General features: G+C 51.1%; 1 protein-coding gene across 1 annotated transcript in view; it reads right to left on the bottom strand.

Moving 5' to 3' along the window:
- SLC4A5 (solute carrier family 4 member 5) overlaps nucleotides 1-26,730 on the bottom strand; it is a 62,836-nt gene that overhangs the window by 14,549 nt on the left and 21,557 nt on the right. The window contains exons 4-16 of the mRNA XM_036334077.1: nucleotides 21,174-21,334; nucleotides 20,790-20,945; nucleotides 19,455-19,550; nucleotides 16,733-16,788; nucleotides 13,165-13,322; nucleotides 12,409-12,496; nucleotides 11,322-11,476; nucleotides 10,759-10,944; nucleotides 9,549-9,723; nucleotides 7,614-7,747; nucleotides 6,711-6,982; nucleotides 4,273-4,331; nucleotides 1,655-1,855 (exon numbers count right to left, since the gene is read on the bottom strand). Coding sequence (XP_036189970.1) covers nucleotides 1,655-1,855; nucleotides 4,273-4,331; nucleotides 6,711-6,982; nucleotides 7,614-7,747; nucleotides 9,549-9,723; nucleotides 10,759-10,944; nucleotides 11,322-11,476; nucleotides 12,409-12,496; nucleotides 13,165-13,322; nucleotides 16,733-16,788; nucleotides 19,455-19,550; nucleotides 20,790-20,945; nucleotides 21,174-21,334 — 1,897 coding nt within the window. The remainder of the gene's footprint in view (nucleotides 1-1,654; nucleotides 1,856-4,272; nucleotides 4,332-6,710; nucleotides 6,983-7,613; nucleotides 7,748-9,548; nucleotides 9,724-10,758; nucleotides 10,945-11,321; nucleotides 11,477-12,408; nucleotides 12,497-13,164; nucleotides 13,323-16,732; nucleotides 16,789-19,454; nucleotides 19,551-20,789; nucleotides 20,946-21,173; nucleotides 21,335-26,730) is intronic.

Genomic DNA, 26,730 nt, shown 5'->3' with positions numbered 1-26,730 from the left:
AGTGATTGAAATAGCCACCCACCTGCAGGTGGATCTAGTTCCCAGGCAGCAAAGAGGAGGATGGTTACGAGCGTGGGCTTGACCTAGGCTCAGCCCTCACTGGCTATGTGATCTTGGGAAAGCATGTCATCTCTCAGAGCCTTGGTTTCCGCATCTGTTTAATGAGGATAAGGATAGCCCCTACCTCATTGGCATAAGTGAGCCATGATGCATTCCAAAGGCTTGGCATTTATTAGTCCAAGTGGGAACTGTTGTTATGCACATGGCATGGCAGCCATCGCTGACATCTTTTGGTGTGACAGACTGAACTGGGTCACCCAACAGTGCTGGTAAGGACAATGGCTGAACTCTGAAGAAAACCTTAGCTCCTAAAAATGTGTGACAGATTGTTGCTCTGCCACCCGGGCCCCTGGCTACCCTCAGACCTTCTTTCCACTAAGAGTCTGTGGCTTCTTGCTCCTCTGTTTCAGGAGGCCCATCCTAGGCCAGGCTCTGGACCTCATCTCCCTGTCCTCTGACCGCCCTTCCACACCACCAGCTACCCTGTCACCCTTTTTGTATCTCTTCAGAGACAGCAGTTTCCATCGAACAGTAGGGAAAGCAATTAGGAGGGGCAGGGGCAGGCTATGTATGGCACAATGAATTTGTTCCCTGTACCTCCTACTCCCCTTTAAAACGGGTATTAAAATAACATATGTAATTAATTTTAAACATTGTGGAAAGGACCAAGATCTTAATAAATGGTGAGGTATACTATATTCATGGATCAGAAGATTCAAAATTTGAAGGTTGTCATTTTTCCCCAAATTGACATGTAGAGTCAATATAATCTTATCAAAACTCCAATAAGTTTTTATTTTGGTGAAATTTAAGATGATTCTAAAAGTTATTTAGAAATGCAAAAGGCCAAGGCATTATTGAAAAAAGGGACAAAGAGGTTGGTCTGTAAGATATACAGACTTATTATACGATGGTGAAGATTGTGATATTGGCATACAAATAAACCAATGAAGCAGAATAAAGAACCTAGAAATAGACCTCACCATGTGTAAAATTTGATAAATGGCAAAGGAAGCATTGGAGAACAGTGGGGGAAAGAAAGATTTTTTTAAAGTGCTGGAATAATAGGCTATCTATTAAAAAAAAGAGAAATTCTATTTCATACTATATTGCAAAAGCAATTCTGATAGATTATAGATCTAATATGAAAGGAAAACAATAAAACTTTTAGAAGATAACATTAGAGAATATCTTCTGTCCAATATTTTCCTCGAGGAAAATTTTGATATATTTGATTGTAGTAAAATTAATAATTTCTATTAATAAAAAGATATCATTAAGAAAGTTACAAAGGCCAATAAAAGAGTGTGAGAAGATAGTTGCAACACATCAGAGAAATGGACATTTAAAAACCACAGAGGTACTACTACCCAAAAAGGCTAAAGATAAAAGTCTGACAATACCAAGTGTTATCAAGGGTCCTTAACAACAAGGGGACCCAGCTCTCTCTGACTCCAAGTCTGCGCTGTTAACCTCAAAAACCTCAGTGAGCCAGTGCTGACGTGTCCATCCTGTGCGCGGGTCAGAATCTTTTCAGGGAGATCTTGTGAACAGCCTGACTATAGGCCCCCTTCTAACTGCAGGGTGAGCTTACCTTGGTAGGAAAATAGCGGCTGAATTTGAACTTTTTCAGGGTCAGGGTCATAGAGTACGTCCCGAAGAAAAGGATGAAGGACATGAGTGCCAGGTCTGGGATGAACTGGCAGGAATTCCCGAGCAGGCGGCCACCGTAGTTCAGACACTCCTTCTTGCTCAGCAGGGACCAGTCCAGCGCTGTGAGGTTAAGGGGGTTGTACTTGGAGACCAAGCACAGGAGAGAAAGGGTCAGGGCCATCCTCATGGGTCAACTGTGCCCCCTCATCCCGCTCCCCCTCCCCCCCACTCCCTGCAGTCCTAGGCAGCCCACATGCCCCTCCTGCTCTCTGAGGGTCCCTAGCCTTTCTGCCCCATGGCCCAGCCACAGAATGATGCTCCTGGAGGCAGGTTGCTTTAAGGAAGGACCACAGGAGGCTCCGCTGGGAGAGTAGAAGCTGAGATGTGTTCTTACTTGTGTTCTAGGGTGCACTGCTGTGTTCGCACGGAGGAAAAGCACAGAGGGTGGGATGCCCTCCTCCTCCTCCGCAGGCCTCGCTCCCAGCTCAGCTCACCTCCTTCCTGGAGTGTCTCACATGTACTCTTCCCTTTCCTATCCCTGTACACACCCTCTCACATATTGGGGCTCATATCCCACCCTTATTTGACCCTTCTTGGTCAGCTGCTTCAGGCACTTCCCCTTTTGGTGTCCCCGATGCCCAAAATCCAGGGCATGCAACCATTTTATATGTATAAATATGGAGGAATGTATATAATATATTCTTATGTATATTCCTATACACATATTTATATATACATACATATACAGTCTATGTTCTTAACATATATATACATACATATAAGTGTACCTATGTGTACATATATGCATATATGTATATACCCACATATATATTCACATATGTCTCTACGTGTAATAAAAGGAGGAATAAAAGGAGAGTGATTTGTAATAAAATTTAACATATTTTTTAAAATTTAATGTGTACATTTCAGGCACGTACATAATGAAGTAAACAGATGCTTGCAGCTATAATGGATGTGTGGATAAGAGAAGCGTGGTGGTTTGCCATAATGACAATGCCCCAACGAATCATGACTCCCGTGTTCACGCTCCTTTGCAATGTGACACTGACAGTTCTCATCAAAAGGTGCAGTCTATTTCTCCGCCCTTTAAATCTGGGCTTCCCGGGGCCTGCTGAGACCAACAGGATGGAGAGGAAGTGGCTCTCAGCAGGTTCTGAGCCGCGGCCTCAAGGGGCCTCAGCATCTGCTCTCACCCTCTGGAACCATGAGGCCACAGTGCTGTGAGAAGGCTCAGGGTGGGAGAAAAACCACATGAAGAGAGAGGCCCAGCCGTCTACTAATGTCAGGTGTCCCTGAATCACTGTAGCCATTAAACACGCCCCCTCCAGGGTAGCATGCCTCTACTCTCCATTGGTCTGGCCCGACGTCTCTCCCAGCTCATCTCTTGTGGTTTCCCTGCACGACCCTCACCTCACACTGTCTCAGCTGAAGGTTCACTCGCTGTCCTGGACAGGTTTGTGCTTTCCCTCTTGTGCCCTTCTGTCTGTGCTGGTCCCTCGACTGGAATGGGAATGTACTTCTCTCTACAGAAGCCCCTTTGCCGGCCTTTAAGCCCAGAGGGCGTCCCAGGGTCTGCAGGAGGCCTTCCTCCCAGCTTGGGAACACACGCTCGACCTGTGTTTGACACACGGCAGCTCTGCGTGTGCTGCCCGGGACCTTCCAGGTTCCTCTCCACAGGCTTAGGACAAGCAGGTTGAGGGCAGAACCGGGTCGTTCCCACCTGTCTTCTTAGCCCTCACAGAGCACACAGCACCTTGCGGATAACAAGTACTCAGACACAGGCGCTGGCTGATGCCACTCCTCCTCTCTCAAGATCAGATATTTGAAAAATCTTAGGTTAAACTGCCAATGGAGCCGTCAGCTACCTGTGCGGGGGTGACTGAAGGAGCGACCTGGGGGACATGAGAGGCTCAGGAATCTCCCCGAGCGCCAACCTACCCTTCACCTGGTTTCGGACTTCCCACCATTGGAGCCTGAATCTTTACGCATTAAATTTTTACAATATACATTACATTTTATTATAAATTACTCTCCTTTTCCCCCTCCTAATAATGGAGGCTACTGCTCATTATTATTGGGAAAAGCAGGCCAGGTCTAAGGGCCTGGGGCCCCTGAGCACAAGGACAGACCAGACACAGTGAGGAGGGGGCATGAATATGAAGTAAACAGGGAGGGGCCTGCAGGTGGGAACTGGGGATCCCAGGTAGAAAGGCAGGAAGAGGTAGAAAGGTGGATGGGAAACTGTTCACAGCGTTGTTTATGCAGCCTTCTTTATTCCTCATGTCTACCTCCCCTGTGTGTGTGTGTGTGTGTGTGTGATATTTATGCACATACATCTTATGGAGTAAGGCATGTTATAAAAAGGGATTTTGACAGAATATACATAAAATTAACATGTGCATTGACAAGGCTCCACAGGGGACCCTGACGGGCAGCTGGGTTGACCTTGCAAGTCTGGGTTGCCATAAGATGGCCTCAGTTTCCCAACTTTCCCACACTCCCCACAAAGCTCTCAAGTGGTAAGAGGAAAGGACTTACCAGAGAAGTGTTGGTGTTTGGTGGCAGCAGGGCTGAGGCATTGAACCCGGTTATGTTCGCTGTGGGTGAGTGTAGGACATGGGGAGGGTCAGAAGCTGCTGGGCAGGGGACCTGTGACCGCCCCCCCCGGGCCCCCACTCTTCCCATCTTCCTCCAGTCCCATAGAGCCAGGGATTGGCTCCTTTGTGAGGGCGGCTCATTGAGCCCCACCCCTCTGCACTCTCCTCACTTTGTCCAGGGACAGCGGGGTGGGAGGGAGGGGAGCAGGGAGGTGGTTGTTGGGGGGCCTGCCCCCCGCCCCAGCCACAGCTCCAAGACCAGCTGGGCCAGGCTAAGGCAGCTGCTCTCTGATGCTGAAGGGCTGGCTCTATAACCTGAAGTAAGGGAGCTGCTACCAAGACCAAGGGCTGACACACATCAGTGAATAACGTGCCTTGTGCATCCCTACCGGCCACTGGACACGTCTTTAAACATTTTCAAGGAACTTAACTCTATGCCATGCACCTTGCCAAACCTTTACACACACCATCTGGCTAAGTCCCCAATCTGAAAAAAGTCCCCCTATTTTAAAGAAAGTCCCCCCATTTTAAAGATGAGGTAACTGAGGCCCAGAGAGGTCAAGTAACCTGCCCATTGCCCAAGGTCACACAGTTCATACTTGGAGGAGCCAGACCCATCCCAGGCAGGCTGGCCCAGAGCCGAGACACCTCCCAGCTCCACCCAGTGAGCGTCTTCCCTGTCCTACTCCTCTCCGCACACCTCCCTTCTCCCCGTCCTGGCCCGGTCCGCATGGGCTGTTTTTGTTTGTTTGTTTGTTTGGTTGGTTTTTAGGTCAGCTGGGCCTGCAGAGCTGGTTGGCTTTGACGTTATCTTCTCTAATCTGCGCTTGCTCCAGTGGAAGCTGAGGAAACAAACCCCGTCCAGCCTCAGCATCCCTCACTCTAAGTGGAGCTTGTGAGGGTTCCATCAGGGCAGTGAGAAGAGTTGAGAGGAACTGTGAGGCCTGCCCTGGGGTGTGTGGCCACTCACTACAAAGGCAGGTCTTGGAGGGCCACTTCTGCCCTCTCTCTTGCTCCTGCACTGCATGGGTGCGCAAGGGCCAAGTCCTCCCGCCCTCCTCCTCCAGGGAAGGCTGACTGAGTGGTACCTCTGCAGCAGGTCTGGGGAGGGAGCAGGCCTGCCCGCCAGTTTGCTGGTGGCAAATCTGAACTGCGCTGCCAGCCCCATCTGGCTCCTGCTGGCTGTGGTTAGGGGCCCAGAGGGCAGAAGAGGTTATTTTCGAAGCTTCCGTCAGCCCCCAACAAGCTGTCATGGGTGGATGTGACCACAGGGCCCTCTAAGTTGCTCACTTCTGGGGAAACTCGGCTGGACGTGGGGAAGGGACCCAGCTGCGACCTAGGACACAACACTCCTAGCAGCTCCACACCCCAGAGCAGCGGTCGCCAACCGGTGGTCCGCAGACCACTGGTGGCCCGTGAGGTCCGAAAGGTTGGCGACCACTGCCCCAGAGGGCTATTACTATTATTCTGAGCAAAGCTTCATTTCCTAGAAATCAGGGACATTTGCTGCCTTTCCTCACGCCATTGACCAAGAAGACGTGATGCACAATTAACAACGAACAGAAAAGGTGGCACGAAGGCTGGCTCAAGTCTACCACTCAACAGGCGGGGACTTCCAGCTACTGCCTGGGCCTGTGAGCTGGGCTTCCTTCCACTGCCAACCACACCAGACACTCCTGTGATGTCTTCTGCTGAGGCTTCGCCATTCTTTTATATGGGGAACTTTGTAGGATTTATCGGAAACCCACTTTGAGATGAAGAAGGAAGAATTATAACATGGGAGAGTCCAGAGAGTGTCCCGGTATCAAACAGTTTGAAATTCTAGTGTTTGCAAATGGTACTCACTTGGGATGAAAGCAGCCAAGTCAGTGTGTGCAGCATCCATAAACAGAATACAAGTCAGTTACAATGGAAACAAGATTAAATTGAAAAAGAAAGTGCCCCAAACAAGCCTTTGTGCTGCAGAGTGACAATGAGTGACTGCCATAGTCGGACTTGGTTTTGCAGTAACACTGGGAAGATGAACCATTAGCAAGCAAGTGGTCCGTGGACTGGGAGAGAAACCCTCCTCAGTTAGTTACCCCTCCCCAGTCGCCTAAATGTCTAGAACTTTCCTTTTCATATTCTTCTAATCAAAACAACTTGTCCTGGTTCCAGTTCCTTTATTCTCTGATTACACCCCTGGGCTCTGGTAGCATGACCCTCATTAGAGTTACTGTCCCCTTGGTTTTCTTCCAAACACGGGGTTCAAGACTCTGCCTTTGCCCTCTTGGGACAGTAGGTGCCCTTCAAAGCAAGCTCACCCTCCTGCATTTGAGAAGAGACACAGATGAGGGGAAGAGGGTGGGGGCCCAGGGCACCACTGGGGTTACTGCTCACCTGTGTCCGGAGCGACGCACTCGCATTTGTAGGTGGTGATGGAGTCAGGCTTGAAGTCCATGTTGATGGGGTAGTACTTGAAGGCACTGATCATCTTCTTGATGGCATCATAGATGAAGATGAAGCTGATGAGGGTGGAGAAGCCCTCCTCAGTGAAGCGGGTGATGTACTTGATAATAAAGCTGGCGTCCGTGGCCACCAAGACAAGGCACTGGATGGCTGAGTGCAGGCCAATCCAGAGGCGGAACTCCATGTAGTCCAGGCCATTGCCTCTGGAAGGCAGAGGAAAGTGAGGGGCCTCCAGCCCAGGGCTCTGGGCTGTGCTTGGCTCCCCAGACACCCCCTGAATGACTCATCTGTCCTTCCTATGGCACAGATGCCCTCCTAGGAACTGCAAGAGGACTGGGGACAGGGACAATTGGGACAATTCCTGGGTGGGGTTGTCTGGTCTTTGAGAATTCTGAAAAAGGATCTCATGGGATGACAGGAAGGTACTAAGACTAAGACATCTCAGTTCTCACATTTTGGTAACAAACATGTCAATGAAAAAGAATAATAATAAGGAATTTCAGTCTGATGGCTGGGGCAGGCCTTAGAATGGCTTCATGGCTGGCCAGGTTAGAACGGAGCCTTCCGACCTCCAGCTCAACTTCTCATGCCCTGCACTGACTTCCAAGTCAACATTGCTCACAAGCAGAGTGGGGTGAATTCTCTCCTCTCGTCTTGCCTGCATGTCTCCCTATCCGCTGTGCTAATATACACTAAGATGACTTAGAGGCAGGTAGCCAGAGGAAGTCAGGGGACCACCTGGCAGTGCTCTCTGCACAGGTAAAGACAGCTTTGGACCTGCTCGCCCCTGCCTCCCCCACCCCAGTCTCAGCAGACCGCCCGAGGAACACCTACTTGCTAAAGTCAAAGAGGAGCTTCTCGAAGATGAGGATGGGCCCTGTGCTGCTCAGGATGATGAGAGGCTGTCCCGAGAAGAGGCAGAACAAGAAGCCGGCCATGGCGGTGCCCAGGAAGCTCTCCATCACTCCCTGGGGGCACAAGGAATGTGAGGCTCCGGGAGACAGAAGGGGTCCTTTGGCACAAAACAGATCATACCTGTCTCACCAGGGACCCAGACCACAGTGCTCATCCTTTATTCTAGGCCCTCTGCTTCCCAAATTCTGTTCATCTCCTAACCCCACAACCTCCCACATCACTCGAATTCCACTGGGATGAAGGTCCTGTGTGACTTCCTTTTGGCACCCCGGGACCTAGGAAACAGGGCTGCCAATGGTTCCACTGGTCCCCGTGCCCATGCTACTCCCAGAGGACAGCCCATTTACCCATCCAATCACTCAGTCATTCTACTAGGTGCTTTTCGAGGTTAGACCATTCATTCATCCAAAATTCACTAAGTGCCTACTATGTATCAGACACTGTGCTAACTACTGGGACCCATCAGTAAACAAGACCATGCATTTTCAGTCTAGTGGGAGATATAGACGAGTAACCAGGCAATTTCTATATAGCAGTTTCTCAACTTCAGTATTATTGACATTTCAAGCTTGATACTTCTCTGTGTGGGGGCTGTGCTGTGCCTTGCAGGGTGTTTAGCAGCATCCCTGGCCTCTACCCACTAAATGCCAGTAGCACCCCTTCCCATTTGTGACAACCCACACTATCTCTAGATACTACCCAATGTCTCCTGGTGGGTCAAAATCATCCCTTGTTGAGAACCACTGCTAAGGAGTATGAGAAGCTGAGATAAGGGGAGGGTGCCAGAGGAGCACACAGTAGGAGTAAAGGAGCGGTGAGGAAGGCCTCTCCAGTGGTAGATATGTGGAAGCTGATACCCAAAACTGACCAGAGAGGAAGTGGAGTGATGAGAGTGTCCCAGGAAGAGGGCACACTATATACAAAGGCTGGACCTGAAGGGAGCATGGCTTTGAGGAACTGAGAGATGAAAAAGAATTGATGGAAAACAATGCAGAATGCGTGAGGAGGACAGGGATCTGAGAAGGGAACACTGGGAGATGAGGTGTGAGAGCAGGTATGACCATGCTATGAGGGCCACTCAGGGAAGCTGGGTTATTGAGTTGGCACGTGGATAACGGGGTGAACCATGGTGTTACCAGCTGTGATGGTAGAACAGCAAGTCTGGAGGGAAGATAGTGGGTGCCATGTAGACCCTGAGAGTTGGGAGATCCCATATGGATCCCATACGGGTAGGCCCAGAGGCAGCTGGATATTGGACCTGCAGCTCAGGAGAGTGGTGTGGGCTGGCGATAGGGGTTCATCTCAATTTATCTGGGAAAACGTGTCTTCACCTTAATGATTTGAGCTTTCTAGTGGTTCTCTCTCGAGGGCCCCCTTCAGAGAAGACCCTTGTTTGGAGCTCAAGCGAATGTCTGCTGAGCGGGTGTTTTCCCCCGGGGAGGCCTGTATTGTCATGGAAACAGTTTATCATCATTCTAAATATGTCTTAACTCCAAGTTAAGAATTTTAGGTTGGTGGGGTTTTTTAAGTGTGAGGAGAAGGCCACAATCAACACCTTGTTAATTGTGTTAAGTTCATTCAAGCAGTGTGGAAAGTATCAAATAGAGCAGACGATTCCCCTTAAAAGTTGGATTTACACAGTATTTAAATTTAGTCTTTCGTAACATGATTTAGCCTTACTAGTAGGTCTTTTAAGATCTTACTACTAACTTTTTGAAGGGTAAAGGATTACTAAAAGTGATGGTCTGAGCTTGGATGGTAGACTTGGCTTGGAGATTATAGGACAAAGCTCCTTACTGCCACCCAGTGGCAGCAGATTTTACTGAGGTTTGCACGCATGTCCTGCACACACACCTGATAATTGTCAGTGGCGTCCCCCAGAAGCCCTCCAAAGGTGATGGCGTTGGTGATGCAGCCGAGGTAGATGAATAGGATGGCAGAGATGGACTGAATGTGGAAGCCATCATAGAAGTCACTTAGGAACCAGGGCAACTTCCTCTTGACATCCAGGCACAGGCCCCCGAAGCACCTGCTTAAGACAGGCCCCAGCACTGCTTTCTCACCACAAACACCAGGGCAGGGGCAGGGCTGTTAACAGGTCCACAGAGTCTGGCGCCAGGAAGGGAACTTGACTAGGAGTGGATGGGGGCAAGGATCTTTCCACCAGAACGTTTAAGACCAGGGAAGAGTTCTCTTAGGACTGAACGTTTGAGGTCGGCACCATCTCCACTGAGAAGTGTGGTCATAAACAGCTTGGATGGGAGGGGGAAGGCCTGATGGGAATATGCCCTGGGGTAGACCTAACATTCCACAGGGAATGGAAACCCTGGGGTCCACAGACAGCCGTCCTCCTCACGTCCCTGACATCCGCAGGGCAGATTATAACACAGGTTCACTGTGTTCTCCAAAAAGATATCTCGGAATCTTAACCTCTGGCACCTGTGAATGTGACCTCATTTGGAAACAGGGCCTTTGTAGATGCAGTGGAGCTAGGATGAGGTCATTGGGGTGGGCCCCCATTCAATATGACTGGTGTCCTCATAAGAAGAGGAAAGTGCCATGTGAAGACGGAAGAGGGAGAACGCCATGTGACAATGGAGGCAGACAGGGAACACGAGGACTGCCGGCACCACCAGAAGCTAGGAAGACGCAAGGAAGCGTTCTCCCGAGGGTCTCAGAGGGAGCACAGCCCTGCTGCCCTTCCGACTGGGAACTTCTAGCCTCCAGAACTGCGAGAGAATCAAGTTCTGTGGTTGAAGCCACCTCGTCTGTGATACTTGCTGGTGGCAGCCCCGGAAAACTAATAGAGGTCACAAGGGGAGTCTAAAGAAAAGTTTGGGTTCCTCCATTCCTGTGCTGGGTCCCGCCTGTCCTTGCCTGTGGGAACCCTTTTGCTGGGTGCAGGAGGGGCTTTGAGGATATGAGGGAGAAAAGAGTGCAATGGCCAGACCCCGGGCCAGACCTCATGGTGCGGAGGGGACGCTGCAGGGAGAGGTGGGGAAGGTTCCCGCAGGGAGGGTGGGAAGGAGACGCATCTAAAGGATGCCAGGCCTGGGGTGGGCACCTTCCTGTCCAGATAAGCTCTTCCCCGATCTCGTGCTTGGCCGGCATCTCTCTGTCATCCGTGCTGCTCCCTCCGCCGACCCCACCACCACCACTGCCACCTCCAGGGCCTCCTCCTGCAGCCGCGCCGCCTCCCGCCACAGAGCCGTTCATCTGGCCTAGCTCGGTCAGGGAGAACACGGATTTCCTGGAAGAAGAAGGGGGACCTGGGACATGGGGCTCTCAATCCTGGGAAGGGCTCAACGCCCCCAGAACTGTTCCCAGAACACCTCTTATTTCTCCAACAAAAATTATAAAATATCTTAAAATACAGAGAAAAATGTGGAAAATGATGGAACAATACCCACACACAGGTCACCCAGATTTTACAGATGTTTAAATTCAGCATATTTGCTTCTGATTTGTTTTTAAGAGATAAATAAAATGAAACTGGGGGGGGAAAGGTATAAACCCCAATATGGTGACATCTTCCTTTTAAATCCAAAACGAGAAAAGAAAGGGCCAGACTTGAAGTTTCCCTTGTACCACTCCCTGCCCTAACCACCCCTCCATTCAAATACTCACCTCTTGTCTGCAGAGGGCACCTTCTTGGGGGGCTCGATTCGGATATTTGGGTCCCATTCTCCAGGCGGAAGGACAATGACCTCATCCAGAAACTCGTCGATGCCAGCGATCAGATCCTCCCGATTGCGGGCTTTATAGGCCACATCGCTGAAGAGCTGGCCGTGAGGAGGAGGAGAACGGTCAGCTCTCTGCCCGACGTCTCCTTGTTACCCACCTCCCGGGAGCACGCCGGGAGAAAATCACTTTGACCCGTTGCTCCTGCTGCCAATTTGCTCTCAGATTTTGAAATGAGAACCACCACCCGGCAGGACATAAGGCCACTGGGAAACAGCAGCCTTGGGGACAGCTGGTCCCTCTTGGATATGAAGGCCAGGTCTCTGCGTTCTGACTGTCGGACTTTTGTTGAGTGGCAACCTTTCTGCTTTCAGTTTTGCACAGAGCACGCTCATTAGAAAACCTGTGCGGAGCCCGCACGAGAAGCTCAGCTGTTTCAAATCTGTCTGTAACTTCCTAGCCTTTCTTCCTTGGAGGGTTGGTATCCTCACTCCACAGTGTCTCCAGAGTGTTCGTTCTGACTTGCAGATCTTAAAGTCCTCTAGGCTCCCCGTCACCCCTGGAGGAGTATGCACTCTGGGCTCCGCCCACAGGCTCAGTGTGGTCTCTGACTCGCCTCTCTGTGACACCTCCTGCTCTCGAAGCTCTAACACTGAGCCTACGTTGAACCACTTCCATCCAGCTTCTCTGTCTCCCAACCTTGGCCCCTGTCCCCTTTGTCTGGAATGCCTGCCTCCCAGGCTCATAGTGGGTCTACCTACCTCCTCCTGCTCATCGTAGCTTTAAAGCCCCTCATGTGAAGCCTGCTATGACTTCCTGGATTATAGGTCTGTCTCCCCACTCGGTTGACGCTCCTAAAGGGCATCAACTATTATGAGGATGACTATTCCCTCATCCTCATAATCCTCAGCACCTACGCAGCGCCTGCACACAGTAGGGACTCAATGTGCCTATTGGATAAATGAATGAGTGAAGGCTCAGTGCTTGACTCAGGAGCCATGACATTGGGAATACACTTCTCGTTCCCACTTACATCATCTACCATGAGGGTGGCGATGGCTCGGCCAATTTCATTGTAGGACTTCGCTCTCCCAGAAGGTCCCAGCAGTATGAACAGAAATCTGCAAGGAGATAAAGGAGGAGGAGGAGGAGGGAAGTGAGAAGGAAAAACAGAAGCAGGTGAAGAGAAGGGTCCTCTGGCTCCAAACAGTATCCATTCTTAACTTTTTAACTGGCTGTAAATTTGTCCATTCCTTCTTTTTAAAAAAAATTTTTTAAATTGATTTTCAGAGAGAGGAAGGGAATGGGAGAGATAGAAACATTGGTGAGAATCATTGATCAGCTGCCTCTTGCACACCCCCTACTGGGGATCGAGCCTGCAACCCTGGCATGTAAACTGACCAGAAATTGAACCATGACCTCCTGGTTCTAGGTCAACACTCAACCACTGAGCCACACCAGCAGCGCCCTTCCCTCTTTTGACTCTCGTGTTTGTTTTGGAAAGACATTTCCTCTTCACTCCCACGGCTCTCCCTCGAGCATCCTCGCCGTGTTCTGGTGTCCCAGAGCCACCAAGAGCATCTCTCCCAGCTGTTGGCTCCTGCTTTCGAGTGACTGCTTTAACTAAATACTCTAAAACTCTTCCCAGGTGAGAAGACTTTCCTCCCCAGCCAATTCCCTATTGTCCCTCCCTGTTTTAGGGGTGTCTTCACCAGCACTGCATGCTGACTGCATGGACAGCTAGTTGCCTGAAGGCGGTCGTGGGGGGCAGATTTCAATGGCCCCTCACCTGGTGGGGACGGGCACCTCGGTCACCCCTCCCAGCATGGCCGACTGGATGAGACGCACGAAGGCGATGAAGGGCTGGTCCAGGAAGTCCACCTCCCCGACAAGCACATTGGAGGCTTCTGAGTCCTTGGGGATCTTCTTCATGAATTTGTTTTTCCGCTGGTCAAGGAGGGAAAACGAGCGCCCATGGTTACTCACATGCAGGGGTTCCAGCTTTCACTCCCTCACCCCCCTTCAGATGGCTGTGGAGCCCTAACTTGGAAAAGTTTCCCCAGCCTGTCTCAAGACACTGAGAGAAATAACCACTCTCCCCGCTTCTGCAGATGAGAGACTCAACCTTTGTTAACCCCAGGGACCAACGAGGCCTGTGGAGACGGGGAGGAGCAGGCAATGACTTGATCCCTAAGACATTCCTTGATGAGTAAAAACTTTGCTCAACTGAAGTGTGAGCTGAGGGTGTGCGGGGTGTCCAGTCTCATCCCCCAGCCTCTGCGGCTCAAGCAGAGGGACCCTTGGCCCTTGCACTGCAGCTCCCCGCCCCGCCACCTCCCCCCCCCCCGCCCCACCTCGCCTCCCACCTTCACCTTGGGTGGCCGCTGAAGGGACGGCCCCCTTCTGACGGCCAGACCGATGCACTGTGTGTTCCCTTTGCCACCACTTCCTGGCTCACAGGAACCCCTGGACCACATCTCCAAGTCTGTGGGAGACTTCTGGGCCCCAAGTCACCCCCAGGGGACCTCCCAGGAAACTCCTAGCTTTTGAGACTTTACAACTGAGACTTTCCAGGTGCCCTCTCCCCAGGCCCTCTGGCTAGTGTCTGTTCAGAGCAGGAGGTCACATAGAGAAAGGGGGCTGATGGGAGAGGTGCTGGAGACAAGTCCTCTTCCCAAACATATTCCCACCGCCTGCGTTTATGCCGCCATTCCTTCTGAGCCCTCTTTTATGAGGAACATGCCCAGGGAGGGTCACATACAAGCTCACATCTTAGGATGCACTCGTTTTTCAGATCGCTTTCCCTCTGGGCGGAAAGGGGATGGGCCAGGGACAGAGATAACTTGTAGAGACGGTGGAGAGGGAGCATCTGGAGGGCAGGGCTGGTGGAAGTCCACAGTGGCCATCAAAGAAGAAAGGGCCCAGAAGTTAGAGGTGAGCACTTCAGAGAGATCCTACGGACCCCACAAGCTTGCCACCCATTTCTCCTGGGTCTCTCCTGTGGGCACAGACATGTCCGTTTCCCATAAGCTCCATGTCCCTGACACTCATGGTGGGCGTGATGCACAGGGGCTGGGTGGCCTACCAGCATGAGCAAGGGCATGTGAGCAAGGGCTGCACCCTTGTAATCCTTTACATCCAATCCCAAACTAAAACCCTCTACAGCCACCCAGGCCACAGCCCCAAGGACCCTAATGCAGTGAGAACAAGCCGGGCCAGGAGTTAGCGGGAAGGCCAGAGTCCTCACAACTCAGAAAATCCCTTTGTCCCAGCCAGTCAGCTGATTCATAAGCAGCATTCTTCAGGATGGAGGGGTTGGTGTGCCAGGGCAGCCGCGGCCCCCCTGCCCGCTCTGTGCCCATAAGCATCAGGCGGGGAGCAGGTCCGGGGGACAGGAGGAGCGGAGGGGTGGCAGGAGTGCCCTGGAAAAGGAGTCTTTGAAAACAACAAGGCTTGGGGGCAGCCCAACAGCACATTCCTAATCCAGGAGAGGAGAGGAGCTGCAACGGGCCGTGGTCCTCCCTGGCAGGTGGTGACAGTTTGGTAAAGAGGCCGGCTGGGGTGGTGACGTCCCAGAAATGGGCCATGCTGCCGTTCTGGCCACCTGGCTAGGCAATGGTTTGGACCAGGGTCTTGCTGATCCTACTTACTGAACCCATAGGGAGTCTGGTCCAGTTCTGTCGAGTGACCACACGCAACTATTGTGTCTGAATCCACCCTCTGCTTCACCGGGAACCCACGGACTGCCCAGGGCAGGCGGGAGCCATGAAGAAAGAGCCTGCAGAGCAACGCCTCTGGGCTGGAGCCTAAAGAGCGCCCACTGGCGGACAAGCCGCTGTTCCCACAACAAGCCTTTGTGGCTGCAAACAGTACCGAGAAGCAGTATCAGCTGGTCAGTCAGGAGAGCTGGACATGGGACGTGGCTCCAGTCCCTACATGAGGGCAGCGTTGCCAGGGGAAAGTGACAGCTGCTCTTCTTGTTGCCACTTAGACATTTATGAAAATCGCCTAGGCAATGCTTCCTTATCTTGGCCTCGCTACCTGTGTGCTAAAGTGGGGTTGTTCTCTAAATAATATCCCAGAATACTCAGTGCTAAGTCACTTCCAAATTAAGGGCTCTCGGCAGACTGTCTGGGTCTAGTCATGCTTCTGCTGCATGAACTTGGGCACATTATTTAACTGCTTTAAGGTCCAATGTTCTCCCCAGTAGATTGGAGATGATATAGACCTTCATGACGCATGGTGTGGCGCGTGCAGTGTGGGTCTTAAGTGTTGGCTGATGCTGTTATTATTGTTATTATTTGGCCACCAAACGGTCCTCGTGATACTGATGTGAGGGACTGCTTTTGTTTCGCCTGCTACCAAACTTGGGTTGCCCCGAAGGCCAGGCCTTCACCCAAGCTCCTGAGAAGTCTTCACCAAATTTCAGGTCTCTTTCATCACTTTCCTTCCCACTCCTGGGGGCACAAGCAAGGGGACCATGAGACTCTGCCCTAGAGGTGTGCATGGTTGGAACTGAGGAGGTTCCCCTGGGCTTCCCCAAGGGGCAGAGCCACAGGGTTCCCGGGCTGTGGGCCTTAGAACGTGGACTCAACCTGCTGTGGGAAATCTCATCAGGAGATTTCAGCCAGGCTGGCGGGAGGCAGGAACTGCCTTTATCCTGGCCCAGTCAAGGAGAAGACGCACTGCTGGGCGGTCCAAACAATTCGCTACCACTGCTGTCCCCACAGGGAGGCCCCACCGCGAGTCTGTACCAGCCCCAATCCCACTCCATCTTTGAAGGTACTTGTGTGCCATATAGCAGGTGAAACTCTGCGTGCTGGTCTTCTCTCTCCAACAAACCCAAGCTCAGAGGCATGCTTCTCTGCCCCCCACCCCTCCCAGGCCAGGCACAGAGCCAGTACTTAGGGCTCAGTCAACACTCAAGCAATGGAGTGGGCAGAGTCACCAGGCAGCCCAGAGTGTCCCCCCACCCCCAGCCACCCATGTCCTTCCTGGAGACTCCCGCTGCTTCATGAGAGTGGAGCCCTGCCCATAGGGCAGTGATGACGAACCTATGACATGCGTGTCAGAGGTGACACGCGAACTCATTTTTTTGGTTGATTTTTCTTTGTTAAATGGCATTTAAATATATAAAATAAATATCAAAAATATGTCTTTGTTTTACTATGGTTGCAATTATCAAAAAAATTTCTATATGTGACATGGCACCAGAGTTAAGTTAGGGTTTTTCAAAATGCTGACACACCGGGCTCAAAAGGTTCGCCATCACTGCCATAGGTGCTCCCTGCCCATGGAACCGAAGGCGTCTTCCTGCCCTGGCCCCTCATGGTGGCCCAGTGCAAGGGCTTTACTACCTGGTCTGGGTTTTGGGTGCGAGGAATATCATTCATGCTTCTGCTCTGGACGTGACCTAGGAGAGAAGGAAAAGAAGGTCCATCAGGGGAAGGCAGGCTCTCTCAGGTCCTTTCCCCCGGGTCCCTACACATGCTTTCCGTCTTCATAAGCAAAGCAAGAGCTCCTCTCCCCTAATCCTGCAGCCCCCTTGAGCTGGCCTCCACTCTCTTTTCTTCCCTCCAATGGCAGCTGTCTCTCTCTCTCTTTTTTTAAATTTTAATTTATTAACATAGATTTGTTGTTCCACTTATTTATGCATTCATCAGTTGATTCTTGCATGTGCCCTGATCAGAGATCGAACCCAAAACCTACGCCTATTGGGACGACGCTCAACGAAATGAGCTGCACAGCCAGGGCTGGAGGCTCTCTTAAAAGAGTTACCAGACCCCAGGTTCTACTTCTCCCTTCTCACTACTCAATCTGCTGTATTCTTGTCTCTACCCTCACCCCCTTTTCCTGGGCAGAGACCACCTTCTGGGCAGAGACAAAGATGTCTGTTCTGTGCCAGACCCTGGGGGTGGGGAGGTGTCGCTAAGCTTGGACTTTGTTGGAGAGAGAAGACGAGTTTCACCCTCCATCCTCCATGACCCATGTGAGTCTTTTTCTTTTTATATATATTTTTATTGATTTCAGAGAGGAAGGGAGAGGGAAAGAGAGAGATAGAAACATCAGTGATGAGAGAGAATCATTGATCAGCTCTCTCCTGCATGCCTCCCCACTGGGGATTGAGCTTGCAACCCAGGCATGTGCCCTTGACCAGAATTGAACCCGGGACCATTTAGTCCACAGGCCAACGCTCTACCCACTGAGCTGAACCGGTTAGGCCCATGTCGGTCTTTAAAGATGGCTAAGGATTTGGGCTGGCAGAGGGAGGGGAGGTGGGAAGAACAGTGGTGGTGAATTACTTGAACTGCTCAATAATTCACCTCTTTGGTTAAGGCAGGAGAAGCTCAGCCAGACCCAGGGGACACTCTCAGACCTGACACTTCTTGGCTTTCGGCGGCCTGGGTGTCCCCTCACCCCAGAACATGCTCCCTTGCCCCCCGCCCTCCTCTTCCTTCCATCCAGAGCCTCTCCTCCTGGCCTCCCCTGAGGGCCTGTTTTGCCCTCTCCCCTCCAGAGACCTCAAGCCCTCCATCCTTGCTCAATCGCACCACTCCTGGCGCTGCCATGCCCACATTTGGGCTGATCTCTCTCAAATAAAAATCCGATCATGGTCTGCCCTTGCTTAAAACTTCTCCGGGGTCCCCTCTGCCATCAGAACAAAGGCTGGGCCTTTCTGCAGGGCACAGGCGCCCCTTCAGTGGGACCCTCTTCCCCGCAGGCCTTACAGTCCTCATTACCGAACCACTATATCCAGACCTGGATACACAGCGCCCTCCGCAGCGCCTTCCTGCACCTGCTGTTTGTCTCCTTTGCTTAGAACACCCTTCCCCTTCCTGGAAAACGCCTTCCTATTTATTCTCCAAGACTCAGGAACAGCCCCTCCTCAGTGAGCTTTCCCGGGCGCCACCTGCACACATGCTGTAAGCGCTTATTCATGCCTTTTGTTGGGGTCCCCAACCCTGCAGCACAACGCAGGGGAGACCTCTTCCACAGCGAATAACTGAAGACCTCCGCCGCCTGCTCACTGCTGCCCCCTGGCGCCCCTACGTGCAGTCACCAAGTCCAGGGGGAACTATGAGGACCCAGGGTCACTACGAATAGAGAAAAGAGCCCATGACACACTGCAGCTGAGGCCTCGGGCAAGGGCCACGGCTCCTCCCGAAACATCCCTCAGGCCTGGTAGGGGCACAGCCCTAGGCTGCGTTTGCTCATATCTTGGCATTTTAGTGAAAGTCTTTAAAGGAAAATAGGATTGCTATTTTCACACTGCCTTTTCTTTTCATTTTCCAAGTCCCCTCTTTTCTTTGCCTCGTAGCTCACCCGTCCTGTTCATCTGTGATGAACTGTCTGAAAAGGCCCCGTGTGCAACCAGGCACCTCCCCGGCGCTCAGGGGCTGTGACTGCAGCGCTTCATTGTCCTGGCGGCTCGAGACTGTCACCCAGTGATGGGAGCACTCTCTGTCCTGGGGGGCGGGGGAGATACCTCCCATGTTTTTAATTCTGTTTCTAGGAAGGCTTTTTACCAAAAACAGGGCTAATGATCAATTTGATGAAAACCAAGGTATAAACTAAGTTACAAATGCCTAGCACATAGGACTGGGTAGTGATTATGTCAGGACTTGATTTAGAGCTGCGTTTTTTCCAGAATAATTATATAGAAAATCATGGTAGTAGCCCTAGCCAGTTGGCTCAGTGGATAGAGCATCGGCCTGCAGACCAAAGGGTCCCAAGTTCGATTCTGGTCAGGGCTCGTGCAGGAGGCAACCAATCGACATGCCTCTCTCATATCAGTGTTTCCCTCTGTCTTTCCCTCTCTCTTCCACTCTCCCTAAAAATCAATGGAAAAATATCCTTGGGTGAGGAAAATAAAAATGTACAGCAGTAAATTAGGCTCTGAGAGTAGACCAGCTTTCGGTGAAAGTTAGAATTTTCCTGGCTCCTGTCCTGAGAATTCTAGACAGGCCCTGGGCTTTGTCTCCTCCGCCTTTGAAAGAATACAAAAGCCAACATTCCACGGCTGCCAGCCAGGACCAGGCCGTGACGAAGACGCTGTGGCGAGTGGCAGAGGACACTCACACAGATGGCCGTAGCTTATGCGTGGCTGCACCCGCAGGTCCTCGGTGGAGCGGTGTAGGCTGGGGCCGGCTGGGGGGCTCCGGGCTAGGCTTCGACCTGGGAGGAGGAGCAGAGGGGTTTGCCTTGGAGCCTGGGTTTGCCTCCCCATCGATGTGGTACTAAGCGTATTGTCATTTCTCCTGAATAAAGCTGGGCTACAAGACCTGTCTTTTCTCCTTCCAGAAAGAGGGTGTTTTTGGTTGTTCTGTTTTTTGTTCTTGTTTGGGGGGCTTTTTTTTTTTGAAGCAAGTTAACTGTCTGAACAAGATTAAATATTTGTACTGTTGAAACAGAGAGCTAACCAATTGATCCAATAGGCACAGGTGTTGTAGATGGCCTGGCTTTATCCCAGATTGCACCTCTAGCTTGGCTGTGTGACCTTAGGCAAGTAACTTAACCTCTCTGTGCCCCAGGCTTCTCATCTGTCAAATGGGGATGATGAGAACAGTACCTAGTCATGGGTTATCGTGAGGATGAAGTGAGTCACGCTTCAGTGCTGGAACATGGTAGGTACCGCATGTGTGCCTGCAGTTATAATACGCTAAACACTCCCCCATTTCAGACGGTTCATCTAAAGAAATTCCTCAAGGCTCATTATTTAGCTACTTTGTTCTGATGACGGCATTTATCTGAGAGGTCCAGCAAGGCTAGTAGTGTCTGAGCATCTCAACTCTGGGATAGCAAGATGGAGAGGGGCGGGTTTGAGATGTGCGAATGGAACAAACCGCTCTCCCAATGCCCCCCCCCCCCCCCCCAATCAGAATGACCCAGCTGCCAGGTTTACCAGGCCTGGCGCCCTGAGATGGCCCAGCCCCTCCCACCATCTCCATGTGCTTCACTTTCTCTCGGGGCTCTTGGCTCTTCTGGGGGGTGCTCAGTGGGGAAAATTTTAAGCTCTTACCATAAACAGACCATCTCTACAGCATTTACAACCCTGACTGCACATGAGAGCTTCCTAAATTCCCCGTTTCCAGGCCACACCCCAGACCAACTGACCACAACTCTCCAGGTGGGACCTAGGCTTTAGGACACATATCATACCCACGCCCCAACCCCTCCACCCCAACCCCCACCCCCACCCCAGGGATCGCAAGGCACAGTCAGGCTGAGAATCAACTCTCCTCATAGAAATGGTTCAGCACTGGGGTGGGGACAGCACCGGGGTCCCTGCTAGAGAAGGAGGCTAAGGACCCCCCAGAATGTCTCCAGCTTGGTGAAGTGCCCAGACTCTCACTGACCGGGGCTCACCACCCCCCCCACCCCCCGCCCAGGGCCCACCAGCATGGCCCGACTCACCGGCGGGGGACGAGACCGACTTCCCGATGTCCGCCAAGGAGCGGTGGATGGGCTTCGTGGTTTGGTGCCGGTGCTTCCTCAGGAGGACGTAGCTGACCCTCTCCCGGAGCTCCGGCCGCAGGAGGCCGTCCTCGATTTGCTTCTCAATGACGTCATCTAAGGGGACAGAACGGGACAGAAGGAGCAGGGTTGGGGGGTCTTCCTCTCCCTGGCTGCACTGCATTTCAGAGGGTGCTCGTTCCCTCCGCTGGAACTCTACGGGGGACTGAACCTTGGAGTCACTGCGCAATCAGGCAGTGTCAGAGGTGAGGATGGACTGGGGCGGGCAGGAGCAGGAGGGGGAGAGCTGCCCTGGTTTGGGGGGCCTCCGTGGTCCCCACTCACCTATGATCTGTGGTAAGGAGCCACTGTCCAAATCGAGCAGCACCGTTCCCGTCTGCAGGCAGGTCCGGAGCTCGAAGAGGCTGTGCAGGGACAGTGTGGCCACGTGGGGCTTGCTCCAGCGTTCGCCTCCTTCCTCCACCTTTTCTTCAAACTTTATCCACCTGGGAGGGGTAAGGATGGGGCTCAGCGTGGGCAGGGTCCTCAGGAGGGGCCCCTAGCTGGGTCTCCTCAGAAGAGGGTGTTGGCCTGCAAGTTATTCTGTGCTCGGCGCTGGGGCGTTGGCTCTAGAGCCGTGGCCCTCAACCTTCGGGCCCTTTAAATACAGCTCCTCATGTTGTGACCTAACCATAGAATTATTTTCGTTGCTACTTCATCACTGTAATGTTGCTACTGTTATGAATCGTCATGTAAATATCTGATATGCAGGATGGTCTTAGGCAACCCCTGTGAAAAGGTCGTTCGACCGCCAAAGGGGTCGCGACCCACAGGTTGAGAACCGCTGGTCTGGAGTCTACTAGACTCACAGGTGGAGGATCTTTCAGAGACCCCCTCCCTCTGTCCCCACTCCTCCTGGTGCTGTCGTGCTCAGAGCAAAGTGGCGTCCAGGGAATGACCACAAATGGGCACAGGGGTCTTTTGCAGGGGTGGTGGGCATGCTCTGAAGCTGGACTTGGTGATGGTTGCACCCCTTTGCACAGGTACTAAAAACCCTTTAACTGCACACTTACAATGAGGGAGCTTGACGGTGTTCTAGAACAACAAAGCTGTTAAAGTTCCTGTTGGAACCTGGTTACCTGGGGCTGGTCACTCGTGTGTGCAGTGTCTGCCTCATGGGGTGTGGTTGCTGGGAGCATTTCCTGACGGGTTCTATGGCAGGACCTGTGGTTCCCAAGCATGTGCCCTAGACTTTTATCCTGAACGTTCAGGTTAAAATCCAAATGTCAGCTGGGGAAGGAAAGACGTTAGACCACAGATGTGTGAGAATGTGTCCTTTCTAGGAGCCTTGGAGTCAGCTGGGTGGAGCGGGCTGAGCGGGAAGGCCTGGACAGAAGTAGCACCTGCCCGGCCTCCCTGCAGGGGGCAGCACCTGATCGCCTGAAGAGCTACTGGAGCGCAAGGTCCGCGAGCGCAGCTCTGTAAGATGTCAGCCCCAAATTAGGGGGGAGCTTCCAGCTATTCCAATCAAACCCCCAAGGGAGTGTTGTGGACCGTGACTACCTAATTCTAAAGTTCCTCTGAAAACAGTACCGACTGAGAATGGTGGGGAAAGTCTGAAAAAGGAGAAGAATGGGGATGGGCATGATTCTAGTAGATATAAAACTTTCTAAAAAGCTTCAGTCATTAAAACGTGTGGTTCCAGTCCAGAGACAGACAAAGGGACCATGAAAACAACCTGGACCCCCATGGGAATTTGAGTTTTGATGGAGGAGTTGTTTTAAAGATGACCAACCTGCCCAGTTAATGTGGCTCAGTGGTTAAGCCTTGACCTCTTAACAGGAGGTCACGGTTTGATTCCAGGTCAGGACACATTGCTTTCGAAATTTTAGAAACAATAAAAAATAAGAAGGTAAAGGCATTCAAAGATCTCCCAACCAGAAGACACCATGGTGGATATTTTGATGACTATCATTGTAGATCTCTGTGTGCATGAACACACGTCTGCACACACAATTTTACATTATTGACACCATGAGGGGGTAATATCTCATGGACATCCTTTCATGTTTATTAAATTGATATCATTTTAAAGTCTCTTTGGTACTTTGTTGTCTGAATGGACCATAATTGATACAAATAATCCTCGCTTGGTGGACATTTATTTAGATTATTTCTAATTATTCTTTATTATAAATAGGTTGATTTGAGTATCCTTGGCCCCTGCCCAATAATTTCCTTAGAATAAGCTCTCAGAGGTTATTTCTCAGAGACAGAGAAATTGCTGTCTGCATATTTCTAAGTATATGGCATACATTGCCAAACTGTTCTCCAGAAATTGTGCCAATTTACACTTCCACCAACATCCAGGCCACATTTCTCTGAAGTCCCCCAACCTCTAGTGTTGCCATTTTTTTCACCTTTGTTCTGGAACTCAAAATCATGTTACATTTGCATTCTTTTGGTTACTAATGGAGTTGAATATCGTTTCCTTTGCCAGATTCCCTCTTGACACAATTGCATGAGTACTTTGTATTATCAATATTTAACATTCTGATTTAATATATTTTTTGAGATCAGTTAACCAGGCACCTGGTGAGGCCTGGGGGCTTGAAGGGACACAGGATGGGGAGGTGTGATTAGAGGAGACCTGGGAGTTGAAGACCTAAAACACAGGGGCCGGAGCAGAGACCACGCAGACACTTGCCTCGGAGACTCACCAAAGTGCTGCTAACTTTTTAAATGGGGAGATCTACTTGGGGGAACACCATTTGAATGATAGTAGACCCAAGTCTGTATGATACCAATCCAAAGTTTTTCTAAGCATTGTAGTAGCATAAGGATTTGCAAGGAAGAGATGAAAGAACAAGTTCAAATGTTTTGGTCAAGAGGATGCCCACCTTCTCCTTGAGAGTCTTTCTTCTACTCAACAATCACATTGCCCTTTTTTTCCTCTCAAAAATACACAAAATAGCCCAGTCGACATGGCTCAGTGGTTGAGAGTCAACCTCTGAACCAGGAGGTCACGGTTCAATTCCCGTCAGGGCACATGCCTGGGTTGTGGGCTCAATCCTCAGTGGGGGGCATGCAGGAGGCAGCCGATCAATGATTCTCTCTCATCATTGGTGTTTCTAACTCTCTATCCCTCTCCCTTCCTCTCTGAATTCAATAAAAAATATTTTTTAAAAAATATATTTTATTGATTTTTTACAGAGAGGAAGGGAGAGGGATAGAGAGCCAGAAACATCGATGAGAGAGAAGCATCCGACCAGCTGCCTCCTGCACACCCTGCACCGGGGATGCGCCCGCAACCAAGGTACATGCCCTTGACCAGAATTGAACCTGGGACCCTTTAGTCCCCAGGCCGACGCTCTATCCACTGAGCCAAACCAGTCAGGGCAATAAAAAATATTTTTAAAAATACACAAAATAAATTATACTGTTACTTTGTCACTGAAGATGCTATTGCTACTCCGTGGCCTTACCCCGCCCCGCGTCCCCCCCCCCCCAGTCCCGCCTCTCTATTCACCCAAAGGTGACGCGTCCCAGTGCACTTGAGTTGATTTCTCTCTACACTGTTTCCTAAACATCCTGGGGGACATTCCAGGCAGCTCTCTCCACGACATCCCCTTCTTCAGCTTTCCACCTGCCCAAACGCACCTCCCCTGGAAGGAGAGGGTGAGAGCACACCTCTTCTTTGAAACATCCTCTTCTTAACGCCAGATAGCAAGGACAGCCCGTCCTCTCCCCCTCCACTGTGTCAGGCTCCTACAAAACATCAGTTCTACACCCACAGACGAGAGCACCGACCCGCCCGAGCCGACTGCAGAAAAGCCAGGTTACCCATTCCCGGGTCCAGGGTAAATGCCAGAACTGGATTTCTGCTGCTGGCACCCCTAACTTGATTTCCAAAAATTCACATGATGACTTCAAAAGTACTGGAGGACTTCAGGAGGAACACCTCTCTGGTTCTCCTTGCAACTATTTTGAGGATCAAGATGTTGAAACAGCAAGCCTGTGAACTGGAACTCGATTTTGTGGGGTTTTTTTTCTTTTTCTAAAACCAAATTTTTATTCTCTGGTTTGAAAAGGAGGGCAAGTGGTGGTTCTGTTTAGTTCCAGAGAACATCAATTTTGTGTTTTGAATGGCGACAGCTAGAAACAGAGCTCACTTTGACCTTGAGTGGAACATGGACACATGGAGGACCCAACCCCTGCGACAGAGGTTTCCAGCACTGGCCGCCTGTTAGCATTTCCTGGAGGGATTTGAAAATACTGAAGCTGGGTGGTGGCCCGTCAGGAGCGGCCTGGCCATGGAAGCTCCTAGGTTATTGGACTGCGCCCTGAGGCTGAGGAGCCCTCGCTCTACAACCATATAGAACTGTGTGACGAGGGGTAGTTGGGCCTGTCTGGGTTCCCACTGCAGGCAAGCGGCTCTGGGCACATGGTCCCATCCCCCTTACGCCAGAGGGGACGTGGCCTCTATCCCTCAGGGTGGCTCTGAGAACATCTGGTGAGAGTGGAACTGCAAATCCAGAGCCTCTTTTCTAGTATGGCCATGTTTGTTTGTTTGTTTCTTTCTTTCTTTCTTTCTTTTTTTTTTTTTAATTCTCACCTGAGGATATTTACTCCATTGATTTTTAGAAAGAGTGAAAGGGAGGTGGGAGAGAGACAGAGAGAGAGATAGAGAGAGAGAGGGGGAGAGAGAGAGAGAGAGAAAGAGAGAGAGAGAGAGAGAGAGATCCATGTGAGAGAGACACAGCTATTGGTTGCCTCCTGCACGCGCCACACGTGGCCCAGTGCCAGGGAGAACCTGCAACCCAGATACATGCCCTTGATCAGGAACCAAACCCGAGGCTCTTTGGTCCACGGGCTGACTCTCTAACCACTGAGCAGACTAGCCAGGGCCACTTTTGTTTCTTACTGTGCCTACAGATCATCTGTGTAGATCTTGCTTTGATTCTAAGTTACACACAGCAACAGTGAAAAGATACTTTTAAGACCATAGGGGAATTTGAATCTGGACTGGATGTCTCATCATACTAAGGAACCCTTCTCAATTATGTTAGGGGATGTAATGGCATTGTGGTTGTATTTATAAAAGAAGTCTAATTTCATAAAAGTAAAATGTTTACAACAGCTGGGATTTTTTTTAAAAAAAACTGTTCTGGCAAAAACAAAATCCCTAAGAGCAAACAAAACATAGTGGTGGAATACTGATCATAAACATTAATCATTAATGACGGTGGGTGATGGATACATGGGGGTTCATTACACAATTCTCTCTACTTTTTGTGTTTGAACTTTTCCACAATAAAAAGTTAAAAAATATATATTTAGTTATGGATATTATTATACCAATTAAGACTACATTTTCTATATATATGGATAAATCAACTGGGTCTTGGCTCGCAAGGTGGTCTGACGGTGGGGTTTCTCCTCTCCTGACAACTGCAAGGATGTCCTCTGTTGGGGGGAGGTGGTCTCTCCTGATGACCAGCCTCCAGGGGCACTGAGGGGCTCCAGACAGGCATGGGAGCGTCCTGCCCTCTCTCCTCACCTAACTAGCCTTCCTGTCATACTCAGTAACCAGCTCATCTGATCTTACCTACCCGGGCCCACCGTTTGGTGGCCTCGCACCACGGCGTGCGGTCTCCGTGGCTGTGGACTGGTGCGTCCCTGACCTCACCGCAGGCCCTTTGAAGGCGGCCCCTCCGGCCTGCTAGACCTCATGACGCCCTTCCCAAGCTGTGCTCACTGCGAGTGATCACTAAGGCTCTGGGGGAACGCATGCCCTAGCACAACCCCATTCTGGGTTCACACAGTTCAAAGATGGGAGCGCTGGCTGGAACCGGGGCTCTGAGGCCTGGGGGCACCTTGCCCACTTCTGCCTAGAACTTGA

The sequence above is a fragment of the Myotis myotis genome, unplaced genomic scaffold (assembly GCF_014108235.1).
Source record: "Myotis myotis isolate mMyoMyo1 unplaced genomic scaffold, mMyoMyo1.p scaffold_m19_p_14, whole genome shotgun sequence".
NCBI lineage: Eukaryota > Metazoa > Chordata > Mammalia > Chiroptera > Vespertilionidae > Myotis > Myotis myotis.
Note: the sequence above shows the minus strand (reverse complement) of the source record. Positions and strands in the feature narration are given on the sequence as shown.